Below are 21,068 nucleotides of genomic sequence, written 5' to 3' on the forward strand. Positions count from 1 at the left end.
CCTCGTCTTCTTCTCACTGTCTTCTTCATCTATTTCTACTTTATCTATATCCATGGCATAGGGGTCTTTCACCTTGGTATAGGAGGGAGGTGCTATTAAGGTCCTTCGGACCTCGACATCTAAGGCTTTCTTTAGCCAGGTTTCGATAGTGGTGGGAGTTGTTTCGAAGGCGTAGATGGCGGAGACTATCTCACACTTAAGCCTGTTCCTGAAGAACATAATTTTCGTGTTCTCCTTGGAGATGCCGGTATTGGTGAGGATGGTATGGAATAGAGATGTGTAAGTGGCTACGCTACTGGTTTGTCAGAGGGAGGAAATGCAGCAAATAGCCGTCTGTTCAACGTTCTTTGGAAAGAAAGTGGATTTAAATTGCTTAGTGAAATCTTCCCAGGTTCTGTAAGTCTTTGCTGTGACCGCAGCCTTAAGCTGGCCTTCGGCCCATTTAGCAGCCTCGCCTTTAGTCATAAGGCTGAGAGCGAAGATGACCTTCTTCTTGTCATTATCATATACTTCATTGTTCATGTCAAGGTACGCCTCAACTTGAAGCGTCCATCCCTGAGCAAGGCGGGTATCGCCATTGAAGGGTGAGGGAGTCTTTCCGATCTCTTTAGGCATGGTTGCTGTAGAGGATTGTTCGTAGGTTTGGGTGTGGAAGTTCCAAACTTTATTCTTGGGTGCTATACTAGCGTAATAGGCAGCCCACTGTTCGATGGAGTTTCTGGTGCCCTTGGCATCTATCTGATAGAACTCTTGTTCTTCTTCATCCCAGGTGAAACTGGGAGGGGTCAGGGCAATTGGTGGTATGGTGTTCTGTTCTGGGCGTGAGTTCTAGGGAACTGCGCAGTAGTGAAGTAACTTGACCTTTTGTTACGCTCGGCATTCATAAGAACGACTAGACAGAAACAAATGATCTAAAGCATACACCTATGTATGAGTTGTGCAAGTTAAGCAGTATATTGCAGGCCCTGGTCTGCGTAGGTCAAGTTAAAGAGTACAAGCATAAGAGATAGAGTATATATAAAGAGATTAAAGCGGAGCTTTAATAAATGAATCAGAGATGAAAAGTAAATAGTGAATCAGAGAAGAGAAATAAGAATCGTACGATAGAATGTAATGGAATGTCTGAGAATGATTAGTTAATCATGAATAAGTGAAGAGGTGAAAGGAAAAAGAATAGAACTGTAACAAATAGCCCCTATTATTATCCTCAGCTCTTCTAATTAGTATACCAGGCAGATTGCTACTCAAACTGGTCTGAGCTATAATTAGGATCACAAAAAGTCATTCCAGATAAGAAAATATCAAACTAAATTGTCCTTTCAAGCTTATATCATATAACAAAAAATCTCTTGTTCATAATATTCCAACTAGGAAGGCTGCCAATGCTACTCAAGCCACCAAATTCATTAATTACATCATCTGCATCACTCTCTCCACTCAAATAGTCAGTAATACTCATAAGGCAGCTAACCTTAAAGCTGTAAATAGGCAGAAAGAGCCTTTCCTGTCTTCAGCATATAGAGGAAGGAGACTAGCCTTTGCTTTAAAGCCTGAATATTGGACTGTTGAGGACTGGAGTAGGGCTACCTGGTCAGATGAGACAAAAATCAATAGGATGGGGTCAGATAGCTAGGAATATATGTGATGAAAGGCAGAAGAACTACTAGAAGAAAGAAAACACTAAAGTACGTAAAGTAGGAAACTTGATGGTATGGTGTTGTGTGAGGTGGAATGGAGTAGGAATTCTCTGTGAGGTGGGGGGAGGATGAATACAGAGCAGCATATTTCAATTTTGGAAAAGTAGCTGCTCAGAAGCATACAAGAATCGAGAATTAATGAAGAAGACATTACCTTCTAATAAGACAATGACCCTCAGCATACTTCAAGTTGACCATAGAATGGTTTGAAAACTATGGTATCAGTGTTCTATCATGGCAAGTCCAGTCCTTAGACCTCAACCCTATTGAACAGCCCTGGTAATTACTCAAGATATCACTTGCAGTCTATCAAGATCCTCAATAGGGGTTATTTCAACTGTGGGAGAGAGTTGCAGCAGAGTGGGGCAAGATTGTTGATAAGGAATACCTCAAATTGATAGATAGTATGCATAGAAGAGTGGTAGAACTAATTAGAGCAACAGGAGGAAACACCAAGTAGTAGAATTATAGAGATTGCATTGGTCAAAACAAAAGTCAAAAAAGTATCTCAATGAGTCACCAAATTAAATTGACCATATCTTCACCTGATGACATGATCTTCCCACACTATAGGAATCAAACATAATGCTTAGAAGCAGAGCTTTCCCACACCTCCCTATGGCTTAGTTATATTCTCACACCCTGGCTCATAATGAAGCAATTACATGAAAAGTCACAAACATTGAGACACTTTTTTGAGCCACTGTACATCAATGATCACTTGATTGTACCACATGTGACTCACATACAAGAAACACTGTTCAGGCTTGCACACGACGATCTAGGACACTTCGGAGCTGACAAATCATACGCCATGTTGAAGGAGTCATTCTACTGGCCAAATATGAGGTGTGACCTTGAAGAAAGCTACATCCCGGTGTGTCCTGACTGTGCACAAAACAAGAGCAGAACAATGCGGCTGGCAGGACCCTTACACCCCCTCCCAACACCTGACAAACAAGATGACTCAGTGGTAATGGACTTCATAGGACCCCTCCCATTAGAGCAAGGGTTTGACGGTATATTGACGATTGCTGACTGACTGGAGGCCAACATCCGCCTGATACCCTGTCAAATGAACATGAGTGCAAAGGAAATTGCGAACCTACTCTTCAATCACTGGTATTGCAAGAACAGAATGCCGTTGGACATCATCTCTGATCGCGACAAACTATTCATGAGCAAGTTCTGGAAAGGCTTGCATCAATTAACAGGTATAAAACTGAAAATGTCTACTGCTTACCACCCACAGACAGACAGTTCAAGCGAGTGTACTAACAAGACCATCAATCAGGCCTTAAGGTACTTCGTAGATCAATGACAGTGTGGATGGGTGGACGCACTGCTGCAAGTGCGATTCAACCTCATGTCCAGTGTCAACACATCGACTGGATACAGCCACTTCCATCTGCACCTTGGAAGGTCGCCATGCTTATTGCCACCACTGACACCCAAGGGAGTACAAAATGCCCACATAGACTTCCCAATAGATATCACAAACACGCTGGATGCCATAATGAACCTGAAGACAGACATCGCAGATGCACATGACACACTGATAGCTGCCAAGATCGGTCAAGCCTCATCAGCAAACGCAAAAAGGGGAGACGAGCCAAACTTCGCAATAGACGACCTCATATATCTGTTGACAGCGCATTGAAGATGAGAGTATCTCCTCAGCAACAATTGATGGGTTGCCAAGTTCATGCCAAGATTCAACAGACCCTACAAGATCATATCAGCAGATCAACAATCATCAACATACACTCTCGACCTACTTGGGCATACAAACATCCACCCTACCTTCCATGCCTCGCAGTTGAAGAAACACATGGCAAACAACAATCAACTATTCCCATCCCATGAAGTATGCAGACCTGGGACAATCATAATGGACTCAGGAGCCGAAAGCTGGGAGATAGATCACATCCTTGACAGGAAGAAGCAAGGACGAGGCTTCCAATACCTCGTACATTGGAAAGGCTACAGTTGGGAAGCGGACATGTGGCTGCCTGGTCAGGAAGTAGAAGGAACAGAGGCTTTGGATGAATTCAACAATGGTCAAAATTCTTCAGAGGATGGGAGGGTGTAAGCCTGCTGCTTACAATGCTGCTTATCTCATCGATCACATGATTGTTCAGATCGCTTAAAACACCGCTTAGATCATCATTTATGGACAGACTCGGGTCTTACTCTTACCATATCATTACATACTCATATCACATCCCAAATTCCATGGTCTTGTCATATTATTTCCTGTCTGAACCGTTTAGTGTTTCCTGCCGCCACCACAGCAGGTTTCCAACATGTAGGCTATAGCCTAGTCTACTAGTTTGCACATTCTGCTGTATCACTACTGGCATGCATCACCATATTCACAGTAGCATAGTTGATGCATAACCTATTTTTGTTAACTAGCAGATATGATGCATCAGTGCTACAGGAATTGGTGTAAGTATATAGACCACTAGTCAAGAAATTTTCATTTGACAATAAGATGTTCAGAGAGAAGAGGATAACTCTGCACATGAGGGGCTATAGTATCAAAAAGATAGTGTTCAATATCGAAGCACGAAGAAATTTCTGTCACACATTCAGGTGAATATATCCTCATAGTTGAGAAGACATGGGCTTTTACTCCTAGATGGAAATTTGTGATGAAATTGACGGAAATTTGGTTTGTCAAGGAGATATGTCAGGATTTAACAGAGGACACACATGTATGTCTCCCGCTGAGGCTAACACATCCTCGTGCTCTTGAAAGATAGGGGCTTTTAATTTTAGCTTGGATATTGTGCTGCGCAAGATAACAGTGCACTGTCGATATCTAAAAGATAGAGCGTTAAAAAAGTTAAAATGGTACATACATTTATTCTCGCTCGCCCGTTGAACACGTTGTCAACCTTTGGAAGATGCTGCATTTGACCCTCTAGTAGCTTCGAAGTTGCCAGCGTGACTTCTTGACGTTGCGGTTATAATTCATCCGGCTCGCCTATTAGCTTTGCCGGAGATCAATGTAGTCTTGCTCACTTGGTGGACAGTCATCGTTTGCTGGAAGATTGTGTCTGTTCCTCTTGGCTTCGAAATCGTGAACCTTACTTCGATATGGTGACTGTTGATGCCTCTAGATTGATTATTAGCTGTTGTTCCACCTTGGTGCTAAGTCTGAGGTGGAGCAATGTGCGTGTCTTTCCCCGATCACAAAACTCTGTAAGAAAATCAGTAACTCTCCATTCCTATGTAAGGCCAAACATGACCATGTGATGATCGATAGCAGAATGTTGTTGGCGCTTGTGATTGCGTACTATATATTGCTATCTAAATCATTCTAATCTGTTCACCAGTCCTCTGATGATCTATTAGCACTACTAATTACAGGGATTCCGTGGGAGTCAGGTGCAACAGGACGGTATTAATACGCCAGCGGCTTCAATGAGAAGAGTTTGATAGGATAGTGTCAACACCGGTAGCTTCAATTTGAAGAGGGCCGAGGCACATGTGGCATTAAGTTCCAGTCCATACTTCTGATAAGAGACGGACCATGATACTAGAATGACAGTCTGACAGGATGGTTGTATCACGAGGCTCCAGAGTTCAGGCTATATCATGTGGAACGGCTCTCAACAAGTGACACAAGCAGAATCATCATGGCACAATCCACTCCTCGAGTTTGGTTGAGTGAGTTGGTGCATGTAACTCCTCACCGTGCGGGTCGCTGACTGATCGTAGTCACCGGGTCTTCCACTGGGTTCGGCAGGGCGATGGTCGAAGAGGTCCTGCGTAACGGCGAGATTGCTGTTGCAACTTTGCGCAAGCCCTCCGTCCTTGATGACCTTGCAGCCAAATATCCGCGCACTCAGCTCCTAGTACTCCCCCTGGACGTGACGAACGAAGCGCAGGTAAAATCTGCCTTCGCACTGGCCAAGGATGCCTTTGGGCGTGTCGACGTCGTATATAACAACGCCGCGCAGGCGTTTTTTCAGGAGGTGGAGGGGACGTCGTTGGACCGTGCCAGGAAACTTATGGATATCAATTTCTGGGGCGCGGTAATGGTAAGCTTTGAGGCGGTTAGATTTTTTAGAGAAGTGAATCCGAAGGGCGCTGGGGGAATGCTGGTCCAAGTATCGAGCATGGCAGGGACCACCGCAGTCCCACTGATCGGGTTCTATAGCACTACGTGAGTGAGATGGTGCTATTTTGGTCGAGTGTTGCTGAAGAATTTTGTGTTCATAGGAAAGCAGGTAATGTTGTTTGTGGCAGACTTTGTGACTTTGACTCACCACCATTAGCCCTGGATTCATTCACCGATGTCCTGGCACAAGAAGTACTTCCCGCTTGGAACATTCGTGTGAGTAGCTGAATGGATGACAGTCGCAGACCGCTGAGTAGCCATACAGTTCGTGAATGTCCACCCAGGTTGGACGCGCACGCCTATTGTAGAATTTCCATCAAGTGAGATGCCCGAGCCTCCAGCACCGTATGCATCGGAACCAACAGCCGTAACAATGAAGATTCGTGCTGGATTCGATGCGTTCACCATAAGTGACGCACTGGCTGACGTTGAGGTTGTGACGAAACGCATTTGGTCGGTGACGCAGATGGACGATGAATACTTGCGCAAGGGTGTTCAGGAGAGCATTCCAGGCCTTGTGAACGTGCATACGGGCATGGACTCGCTGGAGCGTGTGCATGCAAAGATTGGACGGCTGCAGGGTGAGCTGATGTGGAATACGAAGGTTCATTATGAGTACTAGTAAAGTTCTCGTGCATGATTCCCATGCACTCCCGAACCAAGCCTGAAATACTCAGGCTTGCCTTCAATTGTCGACCTTGTGGCTGTAACATTGTAATAGTATTAAGACGGAAGTCCAACTTTTCTGTACTGAAGCACACCTCTGTACTGGCAATCGAGTTTCTCTGACAATGTCAATGGTCACGGTCACGGTCACGGTATAACTTCAACAACGCCAACGCTTCAAGTTGGCCAGGCTGCAGTCGTAGTACCGGACATGCGCGCTAGGGCCATGCATCAATACAACGCTACCGGGGATTGTGGGGGAACATGCCATTCTACGCACTCAGTTTATTACCATTCCATGGCTAGTGGCTTCTAGATGAACTTCTATTCGAATGTCTAACTTCTCTTCTCTTCTTCTCCTTGACATCCCTGTTTTGGTACGTTCTCTTACACCGACAACGCTCCCATGTACGTATACAGGACCCAGGACCTACACTCTGCAGTGTACCCTATCTTGTGAATCATCCACACCCTTGCTGTGCCCAGCCGGGGCCCTCCTGGCAGTTGAGATCATGCCTGAGTCTGGATAGACACCCTCCCAGCCACCCCAAAACTTCAGGTGTCCAATTAAGCTTCGTTCTGCAACAGCCCTTGGACTCATTCAGTGGGATGCTGGTTGCTGAGCGCACGACGGTGCAACTGGAAAAACATGCGGTGATAACACACTTGGCGCTAGTCGTAAATTGTATGTTGCACTCAGAAGCTGTAGAAGATCATCATGCCATTTTCTATCTCTCACCAGGTCTCAGGGATCCATGCTTCCCATCTGGTCGCCATATGCGCAGTCACTGCCCTCTAACACGTCCAATCCGACGGCATCTCACCATCACTTGACCCCTTGAACGTATCGAAATCGAGAAAGTCAAGGAACGCAAGAACATTATGGTGGTGCTCTTGGAACATTTATCATGCTCGGGAATGTTCGTTCGGGTGCTGCACTATACAAGAGTGTGCAGATCCTCGTAAACCTCAAGTGCTCGCGGTGCCACAGTAATTTCCCGTAAGACTCGCATGCTCCCGCACTCCTTGAAGATGATCGCCGATTCGATCGTGACGAGAAACACATGGATCCGGGTGACCATGTCGTCTCCTGACTATGCAATGCAAAATTGTCAAGGTCGGCGCGTCTCTTCGAAGCAACACGAAAGTCATACTTGGCTCCCCGCAGCAATTGAGCACATGACCACCTCATTGATTCAGCAGATCTCAAACTTCACTTTGTATATGAAAACTAGGCGTCGTGTGCAGGTTTGCACAAAATGCTGGATTATTGATGTGTCACTATCAGGCTCCGTGGATGCGCATTGTCCTGGTCGCAGAACGGCTCACAAGTTGTGTTCCAGCCTATCCTAGGATCATGCCAGTGGGAATGAGTGCGTGTTCTAGTATCTTCAAAGTATTGACAGCATCACAAGAACGCAAGGCACAAAGTGCGAGGATGGCACCTCACTAGTCTCCCCCTAGCCGGACCATATCGAAGGAAGAAGGTCGTTCCTTCTTGATTACACGACGAACTTCCCAATAGCCGGTTTGCGCAAGATCATTGGTATTGATCGCAACAAGACAGGAACTTCGGGCCCAGAACGATACATGCATCGTCACTGCATTTTCATATTTTGAATCGGTTGCAGGGAAACTTAAAAATAGTGCACTAGAAGACTCCTAGCAGTGGGAATTACGACAATACGATCTAAGCCCAAGCGCTAGCGCTAGCAGTCCAAATGAATGTATGCCTCATGTCTCACTGCCAGGCTTCTGGATCCACATTGAACGTTTACAACCACATTATAGATCCAGATTATATCTGCCATTCCAAGTGGTCATGGTGGCCTCGGAGCATAATTGTTAGCGCTTGAATCTGGTGTATCACGCTATGGCATGCGTGCATCAATACACGAGCCCGAGCCCTTAAATAGAATGGGATTGACAAGCGTATAATCTCAACTTCACCATGACCCTCCTACCCTACACAACCTTGGTATACATTGGATTTGTTTGCGCTTCACTACCAAGTCTCAATGGTACCAGTGTCCATACCCTCAACGCCAGCGACTGTCCGTCCTGCAACACCAGAACCTTGTGGGACATTATCTGGAGCTGTGGGATAACTTTATTTGCGTGCACATGGACTGCCATCCATACGAATGTTCCAGGCATGGAGGAGAAGGCATTTGCTATTACCTCTCGTCGTTTATTCACCATTGTCATGGCGTTGATCGCCCCGGAGCTCATGGTCACCTGGGCCACGCGGCAGTTTTTCAGCGCTCGTGCAGCTGCAAAGGACTTCAACGATGAAATTGGTGCACAATATGCTACGACTCAAGGCGATCATCGAGTTATATCAGAGACCACGGTTAAATCACTTGGTGAAATTGAACAATCAAGTGGAAATCCCAGCGCTCCCAAACCTGCAGATTTTACAGGTTAAGTACATGCCTGGACTATCCGATCAGGCAGGGACTAACGTGCTATGGTTTCTTTCACAGTATGGACGGTGACAAATGGGTTCTTCGCGTGGATGGGTGGATTCATGCTTTACGTCGATGGCAAGCCGCAAGCCACTCTTACACCCCATGAACTTCTGCGCTTTGTTCGTGAGGGACACGTGGACATGCCTGTTATTACAGAGGCAGATATAGAAGATCGAAGCAAGGGAGATGGACTATCAAAAGGCATCGCCATTCTTCAGCTGGTGTGGTTTGTCGCTCAGCTTGTCGCACGTTACGTTCAGAACCTTCCTTGCTTGAAATCGACACCCTAGCTGTAGCTGCTCTAACATGCATTGCCTATTTCTTGTGGTGGAAGAAACCTAAGGATGTACGACGTCCTTCCGTTCTTCATTGGAAGGCAACTGCATCTCCGCCAAGTGACTTAACCTACGAGTACGTCGTCAATATTCTGCATGAGATCGTTCTCATTCGCTCGCATTCTAGGAAGGCCGAATCAGAAGACTCCGGTGTATGCTGTCTTCCCTATTTCTTTTATCTGGCCGATCCTTTTGTCAGTCTTATGGGCATCGACGCATACGTTTCCCCCCGTGCTGCCCGTTCTCGTCGTATTCCATCTCTGGGTGGCTACGGTGAGTATCACAATATGACCACACTTTTCCTTGGATGTTTCAGTGGGATGGTGTTTGGAGCCATACATTGTCTGTGTTGCGAGAACAGGCGAGCGAACGACGGGAGAGGGAGCTAGAACACAAAGGTACGATCTCAATTTCAACTAGAACTCATATTAACGTGTATAGTACCTAGAACACAAAGGTACGCTACGGTTTTGGTCAGCAAATGCTGACATACATGTTTCCAAGTACTCACATCTCAGTTTCAACTAGAACTGAGATGTGCGCGTCTGATGGGCACTTGGTTTTATAGCAAGGTAAGTAAGGAACGCAAAGGTGAGGTTTTCTGACATATGTATATTGCAGGGCGCAAGCCGATGTCATTTGGGCGCAGCCTATTGGCCCGTCTGGCTCATGCGCTCGGACCTCTCTCTCCCGCTCGTACCTATCATGTCGGATCCTTCGGCTTCCTCACTCTCTTTCTCTTCGGATCGTTCGGACTTCAACAGTCTGTGCTGGAATTACTCGTTTCAGAACCACACTGAGCAGTGGCGTGCGGCATCCCTTAGGACAGCATGCGTCCCAGTATTTCTTTTTATTAATATTGGGTATTCCATGTGGTTGGTCGACATGGATTCCGGTCATGGGCTCATCATGATAATCATTGCAATCATCAGCTCTCTCATATATATTGCTGCACGCATTACACTAATCATCCTTATGATGCTGAGCTTGCGATCACTACCTCCTGGCGTATACGATACCGTAGATTGGACCAGGTTTGTTCCACATTTTTAGTTTTATTGCATTGCCATACCACAGTATGCTCACCCGCATGTTCTCACTATCACTGTCAAAACCAGAGGCGTGAATGCAGCTCGGGCAATACTTGATTATCTAATGAAAAACCGCTACATGAGTTATCTGCGAACGGCAGGCGACTATGACGGCTTCCACACTGTACGCGTATACAATTGAGGGGTGGTAAAAGTAATAATACAATATGGATCGACGTGTACCTTTGGCGAAGTCCGTCGATGCCGCGTAGCTGGGAGAGAACTCGGAGGCTCAGAGATAAGGAAGATATCAGGCATATCCTCCACAAACGCATTTTGCAACTTGGTTGGTCATTGACGATATCGATAGTGCCACTTGACATAAATGAAACATGTTAGTCACGCTTATTCGGCAACGCATTCAATGAGATGCTCGCCGCCAGCATTGCATGCATCGGAACTGACAACTGTAACGAGGTTTCATGAGGGTGGATATGTTCATCGATGCGCTGGCTGACATAAATTGAGGCTGTGATTTTAAAGCACATCTGGCCAGTGACGCGGACGGACAATAAGGACCTATGCGAGGGTATGTAAGAGGGCATGGATTCGCTGGAGCGTGTGCATGCAAAGATTGGGTGGCTACAGGGTGAGCTGATGTGGAGTACAAAGTTCAATGTTAGTCTTGCGTACATCTACAAAATGAACGGTTGGTTCCGCACATGTGCGAACTCCCCAGGCGACATAGCGATGGGCATCGATGATCTTGTAAATTTTCTGGTTGTAACTAACGTGTTATCAATTTGTCTAGTTTCACCAACGCGCTTAGTAGTTAGCATCTTGCCGAATGAGTCCAAGGGCTGTTGCAGAGCGAGGCTTAATAGAGCACTTGAAGGGTTTGGGGTGACTGGAAGTGTGTCTATCCAGACCAGCACCGGAGGTGACAAGATATACGACATACCTGATGCTACCTAATGACGGTTCAAACTCAGGGATGATCTCAACACCATTCTCGACAACCTTGGAAATATCAAACACGGCCAATGACATGGCAGTAGATATCCAGATGGATGCATCAGCGAGGTGGAGGCCTGCCCAATTAAAAGTAAGCGGCTCAGATAAGTTTTTGTCTTCCGTGAGTTAGGCATACCTGGGCAAATACTGCGGAGCAGAAAGTTAGCCATTCTGCTCAAACTCAACTGCATGCTTACCGTCTACCAAAGCCGAAGCAAATCGTGCGAGGATCTATCTCAGGTTCCTTTCCATCATTAGTCAAGAAGCGTTCAGGGTTGAATTGCGATGGATTAGCATATATCCGTTGGTCGTTGAGCATGAACCTATCGCAATTAAAAGTCTTAAATTCCATTCATAAATCGAATACAGAAACGGGGGAGTACTGACCAAATGTTAGGCAATACCATGGAGCCTTTTGGGATATAATACCCGTCATGGTCATCGTCCTCAGTCGCACGGTGGGGGAAACCTGTCATCGAGATTCCCTTCGTCAACTCAATGATGTCATAAACGAAATTCACATACCGGTAGGAGAAACAACATTCCACCGGAGGACTTCTTTAACAAGTGCCTCGATATAGGGGAGAGAGTCACGGTCGGCGAAGGAGGGAAGACGATCAGGGCCGACTACGGCGTCTATTTCAGCCTGAGCTTTCTTCTGCAAATCGGGGAAAAGTGTCATAGCCAGAAAAAAGGAATATATTGCAGAAACGGTCTGAGAAAATAAGTGTAGTACTTTCAGAAGATGATGGCTACGAATGTGTGGGGAGGGACCAACCGTGTCGGTACCACCGCCATATAGAGAAAAAGCGGACCATTTCACGATGTGATCCTCTTCTGCAGACACAGCACAGTCTTCCAAAAGATTCGAGGTGAAAGATATAGGGGCAATGCCAGCGGCCTGAAAAAGTCAAACATCAACGCATGATCGCAAAATGGCGAAATGGTCACCATCTGATCCTTGACCAACTTGTGGGGCGCAGAAACCATCTCTTCGAGGGTCTCACGCCATTCACGTGCTATGCGCTGAAAGCCAGCACCAGGGAACCACGCGGGGACTTTTGCCACTAAAATATCAAGGTCATTGAAAGCCAACGTCAGGAATAATAAAGCTTACACAACGGTAAAATATCAACCATGAAGGCACCGGGAGTTGTGGCCTGCGAGATTCCGTCCATAGCGCGGTCTGCAAGGCCAACGAAGGGATCGCTGTTCTCTTTCACTTCATAACCATAAGAGATGCGCAGAATGACAGCGCCAGTAGTGCTACAATAAAAATTTAATATCACGTCAATGCAAAGATAAATAATACATACTGTCGAACATGCTCCTGCAGTTGATTGGGTTTCGCAAGCACACGCCTCAAGAATCGGCGAGTTTCAATCTCCCCAATCTGCCTGTATTCGTCCACGGCGGCACGGCTGCCAATGGCACGGTGGAGGTTCTTGCGGTACCGGCGAAAACGGTCACCATAAGGGAGGAAAGGTAAGGCATCTTTGAAGCCAACAAGTTCGCCACCCATAGGAAAAACAGGACGGTCGGAATATATAGCGCTTTTACTGTCCAGCATTTCCATTGCAGTCTTGACAGAGTTCAGCACAATGATGTGTTGACCTAGAACCTGGACATGCGTGATATCACCTCCAGAAATGACTTTTAAATAAGTATGGTTTTTGAAAAATGGGAGGCGCTCACCATACTTCTTGCCCCACTCGGTAAATCTGAGGCAGGGCTTGATGCGAGGCATGTCTGAAACGTTACCAACGAGAGGCCAGCCTGCGGGACCAGGTGGGTATGGTGCAGGATTCTTCTTGATGAGCACCTGCTTTGCCACATAAACCCCAACACCAACAAGGCATATGTTCAACCAAGTAACATCGGTGAGTGTCAACATGGTTTGCTAGCAGAGTCAACAACTCAAGAGTGGGGTTGTATGGTAAGCAATGAGATATGAGGAGCTATATTTAAATCTGTGGGTAAACCTCAGGCCCCGCATCAAGATGAGATCCGAATGAAAACCTACAAGCGACAGACTGCAACAGAATGTGAGCAGTGATAATCATTTTCGGTCACGATCTCGACCCACGCCATCAGATCCTAATGTCCGCCTAATGGTTATGAAAACACAGGTGTAGACCTTATTAAGGAGGCGTGATAGAGCGGATTGGCAAGACATAAAAAAGTGGCTGTCAACAGGTCATGGCAGGACCCTCTCATAGGCAGGCTACTGATACACTCAGAAAGCACGTCGATAATGTATACTAGCCAGTGAACTAAATATCAACGCGGAAGCACAGATCAACGAATTTGGGTGTGTTGATGGATCTAGTGATATGGATTTGAGGTGATAATCGAAGACTGACAAAGCACCCAGAAAACCTCCTGTCCATGAAAACCGTTAAGACACGTCAAAAGAGGTGAACTTATCGAACAAACAGATCGGCATCACCAGTCACCCTTAGCGGGTGCACCAGGCGCGTGTGTCTGTCTGCGATATCGTAGTCGTCGACCGATCTTTCCCCTTCCACGCAGGCGACATGCTGATTTGTCAACTGTGCATGCACAAGTTGGATCAGGTAAAAGGGAGTTTGACAGAGAAGGAAAATTTAAGAAAGAGTTAAGAGTGGAAGTGGGTAGATATATATTGCTCTGCGACCTTTGATTTGAACCTAAAATGGGTCTTGTTATGAATGCGTGCGAGGGCAACACCTACAGAGGTTCGACTACGTCCTCGCAAAACTTCTGCTTCCGGTTGTGTTCGTTCTTATGATGAGATCCATGGGTAGCTTCAGAGCGAGATTTATCCACAAGGGAGTTTGTCCATGAAAGACTCGAGGCGCTCGACGGAGGACGGTGTGATCAAGCAAGTTTGCTTCTCTGAGTCTTACTTCAAAATGTGAGGGCGTTGTGGATGGTGTAGCCAGCGGCACGTGACCGCGTTCAGAATCAAATCCAATTTGGTCTTTAACACTCGTCTTTATTCTCTATATAACACTCATGACACAAATATGTTATTTAACACTCGCCAAGGAGAATCGATTTCATACCGATAGATTGAGTTGACATCTCGGTAGACTATATGTCTGTACGCATGCAATGGTATGTCAAAATTCAACGGCTTTTTTTGATCGCAACTGATCATCTTGTGACAACACGAAATAAACTTGTAAGCACAGTGAAGATTAGGACCATAGAGGCACAGGAACCAGCTGACAACCATGGACTAGAGATTAATGCCTCATTTGCCTTGGCCTCTTCAAATTGAAGTTACCGGTGTGTTGACACTTCTTCTGATTAAAGCCGGCGGCATATTAACGATTGCCATGAGCCAAGTACATCACAATCATGATGACGCTCTCGCCTTCAAACAAGCAATGAGGCCATCCACCCAATGACCCCCGTATTCTATGCCAGGATTTATTCGACCATTCGCAACGGTAATTGTCTCCCCGTCTGCTTGCAGCCCCGACCTAAGCCGGAGTTATATCACATTTGCATATGAATGGAGGTACAAGGCCATACTGTATATCGACTCAAATATTCCTTGGCAGTAGCATGAATTTGCGAAGTTTGAATTGCAGACTACCCACATGTAGCTCTGCTTCACTTTACCCAACATGATCCATGGCCTTGGCAAGCGATTATCGACTATGTACAGGCTAGCTTGGTACTGGCGTCACCAGGGCACCATCACATGAACGATACAGGCATGCGAACCTTTAGGACCGTGGGATGAATAGCGTCGAAAGGCTCGGACGACATTCATCTGTGATGTCTTTGCCCCTCGTGTCCGGCAAATCGAGTGACAAAATTAGTGTCACAAACCTGAAACACTTGTGCTATATAATACTTTACGTGCTCTCAACGAGCAAACAAGCAAAATAGGTATGGCACGATCCACTCCTCGAGTTTGGTTGAGTGAGTTGGTGCATGTAACTCCTCACTGTGCGGGTCACTGACTGAGCATAGTTACCGGTTCTTCCTCCAGGTTTGGCAGGGTCGAAGAGGTCCTGCGTAACGGCGAGATTGCCATCGCAACTCTGCGCAAGCCCTCCGTCCTTGATGGCCTCGCGGCCAAATATCCGCGCACTCAGTTCCTAGTACTCCCGTGGATGTGACGAACGAAGCGCAGGTAAAATCTGTCTTTGCACAGGCCAAGGTTGCCTTTGGGCACGTCGAGGTCGTATATAACAACGCAGCGCAGGCGGTTTTTAGGGGATGTCGTTGGACCGTGCCAGGGAACTAACGGATATCAATTTCTGGGGCGCGGTAATGGTAAGCTTTGAGGCAGTTAGATCCTTTAGAGAAAAAAACCAGAAGGGTTATGAGGGGTGCTCATCCAAGTATCGAGCATGGCAGCGACCACCGCAGTCCCGTTGGTCAGGTTCTCCAATACCACGTGAGTGTGTTGATGCTGTATGATTAAGCGTTGCTGAGGCATTTGGTGTTTGTAGAAAAGCAGATGAATTGGTTGTGCTATTTATGGCACATTCTGTGACTTCGACTCACCACCGCTAGCCTTGGATCCGTTCACTGAGGTCCTGGCACAAGAAGTCCTTCCTGCTTGGAACATTCGTGTGAGTAATTGAAGGGATGACAGTCGCAGACCGCTGAGTGGTCATACAGTCCGTGAATGTTCACCCAGGTTGGACGCGCACGCCAATTGTATCAAGCAATGAGATGCTTGAGCCTCCAGTACTGTATGCATTGGAACCAACAGCCGTAACAACGAAGATGCGTGCTGGATTTCAGGCGTTCATCGGAAACGATGTGCTGGCTACCGTTGAGGCTGTAACAAAACGGATTTGGCCGGCGACGCAGATGCACGATGAGTACTTGCGCAAGGGTGTTCAGGAGGGCACTCCAGGCCTTGTGAACGCGCATACGGGCATGGACTCGCTGGAGTGTGTGCATGCAAAGATTGGGTGGCTGCAGGGCGAGCCGATGTGGAATATGAAGGTTCATTATGAGCACTAGTCTCGTGTGTCGTGCGTGTCTTCAAAATGAACGGGTGGTTCTGCAGAAATAATTTGCATGATTCCCAACCTGCGCGTCAGCATTACAACAATTTCATTCAGGTATGGCTTAGCGCGGCAAGTGGAAGAACTCAGATGCACAAACAAGAGTCAACAACGCGTTGCCTCGTCACTTCCGAAGTTCTATGTATTCGTTCTGCAGGAGAACAGACTATCATGCATGCCGTGACGTCTGCCAAGGTATGTCAGATTTCAAGTCATACAAAAGCGTGTTTAAATTTATCTATAGAAACAAAAAGAATACATCGATAAACTTCAAGCAGAAATTGATGTCCCACAGAAGAGGATAGGGTTGGAGCAGATAATCGACTCCGGTGGAATGCACTGACCCCTTGAGTTAATCTACAGTGAGGACGAGAGTGCAGAGGCTATTGTATCAAGACACATAAACCTGTTGCATCGTTATAATGAAGCCAAGGATGCTACTCAGGTCTGGCCCCCATGTTCTGACCTCTATTGTATCCTGCAAGCTAACACTCTGCATCAAGTTATTGATAGGAAGGGTATCAAACTCTACGAGGTCCTCTACTGATTATAGGAGACGCTTATATATGGTTACAGCTCGCTGCTTCGAAGGAAACCACTGTCCGGCAAATTCACAACGACATGGACCTCTTGGATGATTAGCGACCTCTGTCCTTGCCCTGCCCTGTATCTTCAATAGTTGGCTATCCTCTTTGTTCCGCATACGTCGCATTTCAGCACAGAGCTGTATATTATGTTTGTAACAATATCCAACTGGTCCCATTTCCAGCCCATACTCGAGCAATTCTTCCGTCCAGCGTGTGTCCTTCTGCTGGCCAGATCTTGATGGGCTTCGGCACATCATCCTGTATGATCCAGCCCCAAGTTACCGTGCTCGTTCCACCCCCAACCCCAAACTTCTATGTCCGACGAGCCAGATGGAGAGATCGCTGCTATCACATGTTCGCTGCCACAAGCAAAGGATTTCAGTGAAGGCAATTTGCCATCGTGGGATAACAGTAAATTTGACAGGCCCAACGGTAACCCTGTTCTCCTCGACTTGCGACTTCCGACCTAGTTGACCATGGGCATTACTTCCCGTCGATAGAAGGGTATTTTCGTCGTCGTCTCTGAGAAGATATGTCCCATTCCACGTGCACCCAACCTGTCGAACACGCCCCCAAGAATCCATACTATGGAGTTGTCCTTTCTTGTTAGATCCAAGAGCTGTTGTCCGCCCTGATTGGTGGGCAGACGACGGTGTGTTGGAGACCGAGAGAATATGTTTGCACCGGATCTGGAGATATATCGAGGGAAACGATATGAGGGCGGTTATAGTTCACGATCTTCGTGTCCCCTAGTTGGCCATGTCTGGCCAAACCCCAGCCGATGAGCATATGCTCATTACTGAGAACGGCTCGCACATTAAGTACGACGTGACGAGGTCCTGCAGCAATGGACTCGATAACGAGCTCACTGGGATCGATAGAGCGTCCCTCGATAGTGAGGTGATTAAACGAAACGACTGCTGGAGTTGCCGTAGCTTGTTTTGTGCCCACGCCGAGTACCCCAAAGTCATTTGAACCCATCGCGATGACCACGTCTGGTCGGGAAGGTGATTTCAAAACAAGATATGATGTCTCCCAAGCTACAGCGATAAGACAACAGGTATATCCTTGGGAAGTATAAGTTTTGTGCAAGGGCATGCTGATCGGCGTAAATTCTGACAACTGTTCCACGTATTCTGGACCCAGCTGCCCTTTGCGTCCGTCTCCGCACCCCCAAAGCTCCCTTCGGCCGTCACCAAACTCCAACAATGCAAGAGTGTGGTTTGCTCCAGTCGCAAGCTGCAAGATGCCAAGCGCGCCGGGGGGAAGCGTGCCCTCTATGCAGCTTATGAAGCGGCACTCTTTGAAAGTATGTGAATCGTCATCAGAACCATTGGCTAGCTGACCGCGAGCGTTGGAGCCAGCAGCTAGGAGACGTAGACATGGAGTCTGAGCTTCCATGAACGAGTGCGATGTAAGGCTTGATCGTGATCACTGAAAGAAATCGATCGATTCGAGTCGTGTGTGTATATCACCTCGCGGAGCACTCAGCAAGGTCATGTTGGATGGAAGATAATCTGTCAGTTACCTAATATGAATACTGATACTGTAATCACGTGAGATAAAATAACATCATAGAAAATAAGTAACCTAGATTTAAAATCTAGGGACTCACCTTTGCGGCTGCCCAGACTCCCGGCGGGTCTTTAGCGGATGTAAATGTCAGGAGGAGGCAGACCGCAGGTGTCACATATGCGCCGTAACTCAAGAGTGCAGTGCAAGGAGCGGCACTCCTTCTTCTTATCTAAGCTTGGCGTCGTTCGTTATCCGACCAATGAAATTTCATTCAACTTTTCAACATGTCAAGCCCCGAAGTTAAAGCTCCAGCGCGCAGCAACTTGGTTTATTAGTTGGACAGACGTGACTTTCTGAATAGTCAGCACTAGGCGTATCTCCTTGCCAGACTATATTCGACGTGATGGTTCTCAGAGAGAGCATCTTAGAAGTGTTGAATGCTATTTCGAAGAGTGAGTCCCACAACCGTCATAGTGACCGAGGCACAATATTGATGCTGATTATCTTGCGCAACAGGAGATACCACCCAGTGAGCCAATAGCATTTCTGCCGCTGTAGCATTCTCATTGCATACCACAGGTTCGATCGTGGAGATATCTCCTTCATAATCGTGGCGGGTGCCATGGTATCTTTTATGATACCAGGTCTCGGTTCGCAAATCTCTCTCACACCGGATTTCCCATCTGCTCACTTATGGTGTTATATCAGCTTTTCTATATTCCGGATTGGCGAGAAGAAAGTCCGCTTTGACCCTTATCTGGGCAGTTACTGCCAGCAACGCAGTCTGTATTTTTCAGTGGTACTTCTGGGGTTACTCCTTGGCGTTTTCGCCAACTGCCACCAATGGATTCATAGGCAACCTTGCCCACTTTGGCCTGATGGATGTCCTTGGTGACCCGTCACCAGGTTCCCCACTAATTCCTGACCTGTTATACGCATTCTACCAGATGGAATTCGCATGCGTCACAGTAGGAATACTGGTGGGAGGAATCGCTGAGCGCGGACGGGTCCTTCCTGCTATGGTTATTACGTTTTTGTGGATGACCTTGGTTTATTGCCCTCTCGCTTGTTGGCCGTGGAATATAAACGGATGGGCCTTCAAATACGGCGTTCTCGATTATGCAGGTTAATTAATTTTCTTTACTGCTGTATGTATTCTCTGACATCCTTTTCATCTAAAAGGTGGAGGTCCCGTGGAGATCGGAAGCGGGGTCGGAGGACTTGCCTATGCCTGGGTGCTTGGCCGCAGGCAGAAGGAGGAACTCCTGAACTTCAGACCGCACAATGTCTCCATGGTTAATCTGGGTACATTCATACTCTGGTTTGGATGGCTAGGTTTCAATGGTGGTAGCGCTTTTGGGGCGAATTTGCGCGCCGTCATGGCGGTGTGGAACTCAATGCTTGCTGCTGCGTGTGGCGGTATCGTCTGGTGCCTCCTCGACTACCGCCTGGAGCGCAAATATACTATGGTCGGGTTCTGCTCTGGAACCATTGCTGGTCTCGTAGCAGCCACGCCTGCTTCAGGATTCATCCATCCATGGGCAGCAGTAATCATGGGCATAATCACTGGCGCTGTGTGTAATTACGCAACTAAAGGTAAGACTATTGTATTACTTGGGAGTGCACTTATTGACACAACCCTGAGTTAAATTTCTTCTTCGTATGGATGATGCACTCGATCTTTTTGCTGAGCACGCTGTCGGCGGGATATTGGGTCTCTTGATGAATGGATTTTTCGCTTCCCGTTCTATTATCGCCCTGGATGGCGTCAATACAAATGTCCCTGGTGGCTGGGTCGACCACAACTGGAAACAGCTTTACATCCAAGTCGCCTATATTTGCGCGACGTGTTCATACTCATTCGTTGTTACTGCTCTCATTGCCAAGTGCGTCAACGCTATCCCTGGCCTTCACTTACGCACAACGGCTGAGGGTGAGAAACTCGGTCTTGACGAAGTCGAGGTAAGCCCTGTCATACTCTTGATGTTCTACTAGTCTAATGATAGCCCAGATCGGTGAATTTGCGAATGACTACATCGAAGTACGGCGTGACTTCATGGACTGGACGGCATTTGGCAACGGTATAGGTACACGCCAACCCAGCGCCGCTGGTGACAGACACGGCCAACCAGACCTCGCGCAACAGGATCAACAACAAAATTTACGGGCTGAAGAACTGAGTTCCGATAGTACTGAGGAGAAGTCCATTGAACTCCCCCAGGCCGACGCGGCCTCTCCTTAATTGCACATATATTTTAATCGTCTGTCGTTTCGGTTATTGCGTGCACCAGTCTTCACTCTCTTTTCTATTCCTATTTCCCAGCATAATTATTAGGAGGGTACATTGCTAACCTTCTGTACTTCACTTGACTATAGCTCATCTCAAGAAGAGGGCGTATTTACATAAGTTATGGTACATATAGTTACCTAAAACATCTACTGCTGGTATCGTCGCTACATCGTAATATTTATCACTGCATGTGCAGCCAAAATTGCAGTCTGTCGATTCTGAGTCAACATCTGTCTGGAGTGGGGAAACGACCTAGAAATTAATTGCGCCTGCATCCAGCTACATTAAACCATCACCCTATTTACAACG

General features: G+C 47.0%; 8 protein-coding genes across 8 annotated transcripts; 6 read left to right on the plus strand and 2 right to left on the minus strand.

Moving 5' to 3' along the window:
• Positions 1-5,344: 5,344 nt before the first annotated feature.
• Positions 5,345-6,451, plus strand: BJ212DRAFT_1482281 (uncharacterized protein; the record flags this gene model as incomplete). The annotated part of the gene is made up of 6 exons (XM_041340392.1): positions 5,345-5,375; positions 5,427-5,749; positions 5,795-5,874; positions 5,931-5,938; positions 5,987-6,045; positions 6,095-6,451. The coding sequence occupies 6 exons, from the start codon at positions 5,345-5,347 to the stop codon at positions 6,449-6,451; spliced, it is 858 nt and encodes a 285-aa protein (XP_041191564.1).
• Positions 6,452-8,147: 1,696 nt separating this feature from the next.
• BJ212DRAFT_384073 (uncharacterized protein) lies at positions 8,148-9,353 on the plus strand. The gene is made up of 2 exons (XM_041343064.1): positions 8,148-8,918; positions 8,982-9,353. The coding sequence occupies exons 1-2, from the start codon at positions 8,447-8,449 to the stop codon at positions 9,254-9,256; spliced, it is 747 nt and encodes a 248-aa protein (XP_041191565.1). The 5' UTR covers positions 8,148-8,446; the 3' UTR covers positions 9,257-9,353.
• A 295-nt stretch (positions 9,354-9,648) lies between these two features.
• Positions 9,649-10,439, plus strand: BJ212DRAFT_1364586 (uncharacterized protein). The gene is given in 5 exon segments (XM_041336034.1): positions 9,649-9,699; positions 9,750-9,758; positions 9,820-9,867; positions 9,881-9,886; positions 9,923-10,439. The coding sequence occupies 3 exon segments, from the start codon at positions 9,850-9,852 to the stop codon at positions 10,352-10,354; spliced, it is 456 nt and encodes a 151-aa protein (XP_041191566.1). The 5' UTR covers positions 9,649-9,699; positions 9,750-9,758; positions 9,820-9,849; the 3' UTR covers positions 10,355-10,439.
• Positions 10,440-11,157: 718 nt separating this feature from the next.
• BJ212DRAFT_1274966 (cytochrome P450) lies at positions 11,158-13,240 on the minus strand (the record flags this gene model as incomplete). The annotated part of the gene is made up of 11 exons (XM_041331188.1): positions 11,158-11,239; positions 11,294-11,423; positions 11,483-11,493; positions 11,544-11,669; positions 11,734-11,815; positions 11,872-12,061; positions 12,125-12,247; positions 12,298-12,413; positions 12,464-12,612; positions 12,663-12,987; positions 13,042-13,240. 11 exons carry the CDS (start codon positions 13,238-13,240, stop codon positions 11,158-11,160), a joined length of 1,533 nt encoding a protein of 510 aa, XP_041191567.1.
• A 2,310-nt stretch (positions 13,241-15,550) lies between these two features.
• BJ212DRAFT_1364603 (uncharacterized protein) lies at positions 15,551-16,062 on the plus strand. Its single transcript, XM_041336035.1, has 3 exons — positions 15,551-15,745; positions 15,801-15,923; positions 15,973-16,062. The coding sequence occupies exons 1-2, from the start codon at positions 15,565-15,567 to the stop codon at positions 15,842-15,844; spliced, it is 225 nt and encodes a 74-aa protein (XP_041191568.1). The 5' UTR covers positions 15,551-15,564; the 3' UTR covers positions 15,845-15,923; positions 15,973-16,062.
• A 476-nt stretch (positions 16,063-16,538) lies between these two features.
• On the plus strand, positions 16,539-17,009 carry BJ212DRAFT_1274979 (uncharacterized protein; the record flags this gene model as incomplete). Its single annotated transcript, XM_041331190.1, has 5 exons — positions 16,539-16,562; positions 16,612-16,673; positions 16,731-16,812; positions 16,871-16,885; positions 16,944-17,009. 5 exons carry the CDS (start codon positions 16,539-16,541, stop codon positions 17,007-17,009), a joined length of 249 nt encoding a protein of 82 aa, XP_041191569.1.
• Positions 16,744-18,727, minus strand: BJ212DRAFT_1364610 (regulator of chromosome condensation 1/beta-lactamase-inhibitor protein II). The gene is made up of 5 exons (XM_041336036.1): positions 17,620-18,727; positions 17,421-17,585; positions 16,944-17,392; positions 16,871-16,885; positions 16,744-16,813 (listed from the first exon to the last, which is right to left on the minus strand). Exons 1-3 carry the CDS (start codon positions 18,353-18,355, stop codon positions 17,208-17,210), a joined length of 1,086 nt encoding a protein of 361 aa, XP_041191570.1. The 5' UTR covers positions 18,356-18,727; the 3' UTR covers positions 16,744-16,813; positions 16,871-16,885; positions 16,944-17,207.
• Positions 18,728-20,984, plus strand: BJ212DRAFT_1364612 (ammonium transporter). The gene is made up of 7 exons (XM_041336037.1): positions 18,728-18,921; positions 18,986-18,998; positions 19,049-19,119; positions 19,178-19,594; positions 19,652-20,065; positions 20,115-20,431; positions 20,481-20,984. Exons 1-7 carry the CDS (start codon positions 18,873-18,875, stop codon positions 20,709-20,711), a joined length of 1,512 nt encoding a protein of 503 aa, XP_041191571.1. The 5' UTR covers positions 18,728-18,872; the 3' UTR covers positions 20,712-20,984.
• The last annotated feature ends 84 nt before the right edge of the window (positions 20,985-21,068 follow it).

Source organism: Suillus subaureus, assembly GCF_016647635.1.
Source record: "Suillus subaureus strain MN1 chromosome Unknown BJ212scaffold_22, whole genome shotgun sequence".
NCBI lineage: Eukaryota > Fungi > Basidiomycota > Agaricomycetes > Boletales > Suillaceae > Suillus > Suillus subaureus.